The 6,780-nt window shown below is 46.5% G+C and overlaps 1 protein-coding gene across 1 annotated transcript in view; it reads left to right on the forward strand.

Annotated features, from left to right (window-relative positions):
* The window catches only part of LOC103746435 (chymotrypsin-like elastase family member 3B), an 8,036-nt gene extending 7,331 nt beyond the window's left edge, over nucleotides 1-705 (forward strand). Inside the window, exon 7 of the mRNA XM_008848621.1 lies at nucleotides 514-705. Coding sequence (XP_008846843.1) covers nucleotides 514-705 — 192 coding nt within the window. The remainder of the gene's footprint in view (nucleotides 1-513) is intronic.
* The last annotated feature ends 6,075 nt before the right edge of the window (nucleotides 706-6,780 follow it).

Consider the following 6,780-nt stretch of genomic DNA (forward strand, 5'->3'; position numbering starts at 1 on the left):
TGAGAAATTTCCAGACTGATTTCCAAAGTGGTTACACTAGTTTATACTCCAACAAGAATGTGTAAGGGTTCCCCTGCACCATATCCACACTGGCATCTTTGTCAAAAATTAGTACTTGTGGGACTGGAAAGATGACTCAGCAGTTAAGAGTACTGGCTGCTCTTCCAGAGGACTCAGGATCAGTTCTCAGAACCTACAAGGCAGCTAACAAATGACCTCTTCAGGAAATGTATGACATGGACATACTTACATACATGCAGGCAATACACTCATACACATAAAATAAAATTTAAAAAAAGAACGAACTGTGTACTGATAACAGGTAGTACCATTTCTCCAGTGTCGCCTTTGCTGGGTGTTGGGTAAACATCCTGTTTGTCTATTTAATCCATACCGTTTTCTAAACCAGAGAAATCAAATACTGTGAGGGTTTCTCCAAGTCCCTAAAGTTCAGAGCCAACTCCTTAACCCTCAGACACACCTCAGTTTCCCACCCCTATCTGGCCATTGTAGGGTGACTCTGGAGGACCCCTCAACTGTCCCACTGAGAATGGCACCTGGCAGGTCCACGGTGTGACTAGCTTCGTTTCTTCCTTGGGCTGTAACACCCTGAAGAAGCCCACGGTGTTCACCCGAGTCTCAGCTTTCAATGACTGGATCGAGGAGGTAAGGCTGCAGAGGCCTGGGGCCTGCAAGGGCCTTTAAAGGAAAGTCTCCAGACTTTGAGGAAGGTGTGTGGCTCCTGGGAGCCAGGACAGGGCCCTTGAGGACATTTGGGAGGGCTTAGGGATATTTCCTTTGAACCTCAGCTGCACTTCCTGAATCCAAAAGCTGCTGAGGTGCCTCCATGTCCCACATTCCATAGAGAGATGCGTCAGACCACATCTCTGGCTACCTGGTGGGAGCCAGATGAGAAAATGGACAATAAAAGGGTGGGGAGATTGATGATGGTGCACTTGGGCTCCAGTGAGGGTACAAGTGGCTCAAGAGGATTGCTGTACTTCCAGATAGCAGTACTGGCTGTGATTTGTCAGTTCACTGTGCTAAGAGCCTTAGCTAATACTGCAATCTAGAATCCCATGAAGTACCATTACCCCTCCTATGGAGATGAGGAAACTAAAGCTCAGAGAGGTCATGTCACTCTCCCAAGGACACACAGAGAATGAGTGACAGGGCTAGGCCATTCCCACTTGAGCCCAGTTCCCCTCCAACTTCAGAATTCCAGGTTCCTAACTAAACTATTCGGTCCTCCCCCAACCCTCTGCTTTTTTTTTTTTCCAGGTCATAGCAAGTCACTAAAACCAAATTCTACCTGGCAGTGTCAACCCTGCATCCCCTATAAAGAATAAAGATCTTTTAGAAACCCTATAAAGAATAAAGATCTTTTAGAAAGTCCCAAGCTGACTCTTTCTGCCTTCATTGACTTACCTCTCACCCTCTGACTCATTTGTGAGGATCTTGGGTCTAGCAGAGTTGAGGCCAGAGCTAGCCCTCTCAGATGATGACAGGAAAAGAATGAGGAAAAGAGAAGGGAGCTGCTATGGGGTGACCAGCTTTCCTAGGACATAGGATTTTGGGTGCCAAAACTGAGGAAGTCCCGGGAAACCTAGAAAATTTGTCACTTTAGTGGTAACACATAAAGATGGGATATGGTCAGATGGTTACACACACAATTGATGGATTTTCAGTGTAGGTATAAAAACATCATAATGGCTCAGCCATTAAGAACACTGGCTATTCTTGCAGAGGACCCAGGTTCTGTTCCCAGCACCCACATGGCAACTAACAACCATCCATAACTCCAGTTCCAGGGGATCTGACCCCCTCTTCTGACATCCACAGGCACTGCATGACATGGGCGCATCTACATACATGCAGGCAATACACTCATACACTCATACACACACACACACACACACACACAGAGAGAGAGAGAGAGAGAGAGAGAGAGAGAGAGCACATCATGAAATCTGCAGAAAAACTGATCCTGCAGAGAATCATGAGAAAGGAAGAAAGCACAAGTTTTCTATGTATCGATGGGCCACAGGAGAAGGGCTGTGATCATTCATTCACTCAACAACCATTCATTCCTTGTTCCAGAGGAGGCCTCAGAGCAGGAGGATGACATGGTTTCCACCTCTGAACTGGCTCAATATTTAAAGAGAAATGAGGAATCAGGTTCATCCATGATACTGACCAGCAGCCTGCCTGTGGCAGGTTCACAGCTAGGCATACTCACAGAGGTGAGTCAGAGCACCTCAGAGAGAGTGAGCTGGCAGTAGTGGGGTGAGATAGACACATGCAGGAGCTCATGCAGGGAGGGATGCATACAAGGCTGCCGACCAGCAAGCTCTGGAAGCCTAGAAGAGCCCTGCTGTGGAGACAAGAGCATCAACAACTCAGCACATGAAAACAGTGGGATGGCATGTGCTTTCCTCTGAACCCTGTGAGAGGACCTTAGTCCAGCAGGCATGTGTATATAGTTTTTAGTATTAGTACTGTGGCCTCCTCTAAAAGTTCTATTTCCTATTTTAAGATAAAAGTTGGAGCTGGACATGATGGTGCACATGTTTAATCCCAGCACTTGGAGGCAGGGGCAGGTGGATCTGTGAGTTTGTGTCCAGCCTGATCTATACAGAGAGTTCCAGGCTAGCCAGATGTGAACTGGCCAGTCATGGTGAGATTTTGTCTCAGATTTAAATAAATAAATAAATAAATAAATAGCTACAGAAGAAGGGAGAAGGCTCAGTGGGTAAAGCTCTTGCTGTGCAACATCAGGAACTGGATTCAGATCCCCAGAACCCATATAACAGCTAGATGCAATAGCACACATGTTTGTTTGTTTGTTTGTTTGTTTGTTTTGGTCTTTTCTGAGATAGGGTCTCCCTAAAGCCCCAGCTGACCTGGAACTATGTAGACCAGGCTGGCCTCGAACTCACAGAGATCCATCTGCCTCTGTCTCTCAAGTGTTGAGATTAAAGGCATGTGCCACCATGCCCAGCAGCATATGTGTTTGTAATCCCAGCGTGCTCTATCAGATGATGGGAAGGGGAGACAGAAAAATTTCAGGAAGCTCATGGGCCAGCTAGTCTGGTGTATATAGCAGCAAACAAGAGACTGTCTCAAAACAAGGTGGAAAGCAGGACCTGGTAATGGATGCCTTTAATCTCAGCACTTAGGAGGCAGAGGCAGGTGGATCTCTATGAGATCAAGGCCAGCCTGGTCTACGGAGTGACTTCTAGACCATCCAGAATTACATAGTGAGACCCTGTCTCAAAAAACAAACAAACAGAAGTGGGAATGTGAGGACCAACACCTGGCAGCATCCTCTGACCTCCACATGTGTGTCATGGCATACACATGATCACACTCATACAGAACACATACACACACACACAGCTACAGTTACGGTGATTAAGTTGGAGGCTCTGTGGTACTCTTTCCAGGAGTCATCACCTTGCCCAGATGGGGGTTGTCTACCACCTGTTGCTGCTCCGCATTTAGGGCACATACTAGCTCTTGTTTGCCCCCCTTAAATGGCTTTGGCCACATATTTTGCCTTGGTTTGCATCAAGCTTGGAGATGCAGAGCGACTTGTCCAGCTCTCATTTCTTCTGCCCTGGCAGCTGACAGTTGTTGGTCAGCTTGGTCCCAGAGTGAGGAGACATAGAACAGAGCATCTGCCAAGCCCTCAGGGATATGTAGTACAACTAATAAATAAATTGTGTTGTCACAAGCCACTGAGGTGCTGGATGTCATTGGGCGTGAATTATCCTGGCTGACAAAGTGACCTTGTGGTTCCTTCTTCCCCTCTAGGCTGTTAGATTTTTTTTATCACGTGCTTAAATATCCACAAACAATACATTGCAATGTTTGGTTTTTTCTTCTTCATCTTTTTTTTATACCTGGATTGATGTTCATGCACGTGTGCAAACATGTTTGTGCACGTGTGTGTGCACGTGAGTGTGCATATGTGTAGAGGCCAGAAGTCAATCTTGAGTGTTGTGTCTTAGGTAGCATCCACCTTGTTTTTTGAGATAAGATCTCTATCTCTCACTGGGACCTGGGGCTCACTGATTAGACTAGGCTGGCTGGCCAGGGAGCCCCTGGGATGTATTTCTGCCTTTCCAGCACTGGGATTACAAACACACACCACCACACCAGCTTTTTACGTGGGGACTGGGGAACTCTTGCTTGCATGGCAAGCACTTTACTAAGTCATCTCTCCAGCCTTAGTTTTGTGTTTTGTTCTAGTCTTTTTGAGACAGGAACTCCCTGTTGCCCCAGCTGGCTGGAACTCACTATGTAGACCAGGTTGGCCTTGAGCTCACAGAGATCCACCTGCTTCTGCCTCCTAAGTACTGGCGCTAACAGCATGTGCCACCTCACCCAGATCCAATCTTACTTTTTAAAAATACATGTAGAGGTTGGGTATAGTGGCACAGGCCTATAATCACAGAACTTGAGAGGCAAAGACAGGAGGATCAGGAATTTAAAGACAGCCTGGGGTACATAGTAAGACTCTGCCTCAAATCCAACCAACAAGGGCTGGAGAGATAGCTCAGGGGCTAAGATTACTGGCTGCTTTTGCAGAGGACTGGAGGTTCAATTCCCAACAATCACATGATAGTTAACTCCAATTCTGGGGGATCAGACAACCTCTTCTGGCTTCTGTGGGCATTGCACACAGGTGATGCACTTACATAATGTAGGCAAAAAAAAACCCATACATATAAAATAAGAAAGTTTTCTTTAAAAAAAAAAATCCAACCAACCAAAGATACAAACAAAAAAATCTGTTAGCAATTAAGAGAGCAGCACATGCATTTAAAAAATTCTGTGCAAGGCCTTGTGCTACATGGATTGATCTCCAACTTGCATCTTTCATTTACTGTCACGTTGAGGACTACATACTGCGTTACTGGCCTCTAGTTCCCCCGGCTGGTCTGCGGTGTACTCCTTATATAATAGCACTAGTTATTTTTCCTCCCACTCACTGATAGATGTTTAGAGCAGAGCCAACTTTTTGTAACTATAGACAGAGCTTCAGTGGACGCTGCTGGACTTATCTCCAGGTGCACATGGATGAGAATGTCCCCAGGGTAAATTCCAAGAACTGGAATGGTCAACTTTTCCAGTGACCAGATTCTTCAAGATGACTGTGTCAACATACTTCTCAATGTTTCCCCTTTCTTCCTCCTCCCATCCATTGCCCCCACATATCACAAAGGGCTCCACATTTTCCCCTAAAGTCACCCCTGGGATCTCAACCTACCTACCCCCACAAACTCCCTTCCAGCCTCTTAAAAATAAAAGCCAAGAACTAATCTGGCAAAGGCCCGAGCCAGAGGGAGAGTGAAGAAGCTGGGGACCTGGGGGTGGGGGAGAGGGGAGGAGCAGGGAGGAAGTTCTGAACCATATCACCACTGATGATTCTTACTGAGTCAGATCCAGTGCCTGGAAACATGCAACCACAGGTGTTGCCAAGGCTGATCCTTCCTTTCCCACCAGTTGGTCAGGGGAACAGCCTTGAATAACATTCTCAAACACCTTCAGAATAAAGGGGGTGCCTCATGGTGACTGAGCAGTGGTCCCAGAGACCTCTACCCGGCCTGGAGGGAGGCTGGGAACTGCAATGACCCATTTCTTGCCACACACAGGCAGCAGTGAGTCAGGAAATGGGCAGAATTGACAAATAATTGCATCCTCTTGGGTTCTTCAATCTCCCCATCTCAACAACGCCAACCCCCTAAAGTCTGATTCCCTTGCACACGGGTAGAGCAAATGACTTACCTTTTAAGTCAGGATTAGAGTCAACCATTTTTGTTTGTCTCTGTTTCTAAATCATGAAAAGCTAACAATTTGTTTTTTGAAAAAATGCAGCATGGGGGCCATCCAGATGGCTCAGTGGGTAAAGGTACTTGTTGCCAAGCCTGACAACTTGAGTTCACTGTCCAGGACCCACATGGTGGAAGGAGAGAACTGACTCCCTCAAGTTGTCCTCTGAGCGCCACATGTATATACACACACACACACACACACACACACACACACACACACAGAGCAAAGAAAGAAAAAGTGCAATGTGGATACTTCTGTCCCTTTTTGAGTATTCTAATTATTATTTTTATTATTTTTATTTTTTATGTGTATGAGTGTTTTGCCTGCATGTAAGTGCACTCATGTCGTGCTATGCCTGTGGAGGCCAGAAGAGGGCGGCAGAGCCCCTGGAACTGGAGTTAAGGATGGTTGTGTGCTGCCATGTGGGTGCTGGGAACTGAACTCAGGTCCTCTGCAAGAGCACCCAGTGCTTTTAACTGCTGAGCCATCTCTCCAGCCCCTAAGCTTTTAAAGATCTCCCACCTCGCCACTTCTCTTCCACAGCTGCTATTCTTTTGCTGGTTCTGTCCACTTCTTTTTCTTTGCATTTAGAATGCTTGTCAACAGTTAGATTTAACAAACATAGGCCTTGCACCTATTAATGCTGTATGTCACACATGGGGGACAGATGAAGATGGCTCACACTTGGTGGAACCCACAGTCTGACCAGGACGTTGGCTTCCACCAAATAGGGCTTGTAACTTGGCTTGAAGTTCTATTAGCAGAATTTTCAGGGTACAAGTCTGGAGCTGAGCTCAGACACCAGTCCCCAGTACAATTAAAGAGACAAGTAAGTAGGGGCTGGAGAGATGGCTCAGTAGTTAAAGCACTGGCAGTTCTTGCAGGGACCTGGGTTCAATTCCCAGCACCCACATGGCAGCTCTCAACCATATATAACTC

The sequence above is a fragment of the Nannospalax galili genome, unplaced genomic scaffold (assembly GCF_000622305.1).
Source record: "Nannospalax galili isolate Female #2095 unplaced genomic scaffold, S.galili_v1.0 scaffold184, whole genome shotgun sequence".
Classification (NCBI taxonomy): Eukaryota; Metazoa; Chordata; class Mammalia; order Rodentia; family Spalacidae; genus Nannospalax; species Nannospalax galili.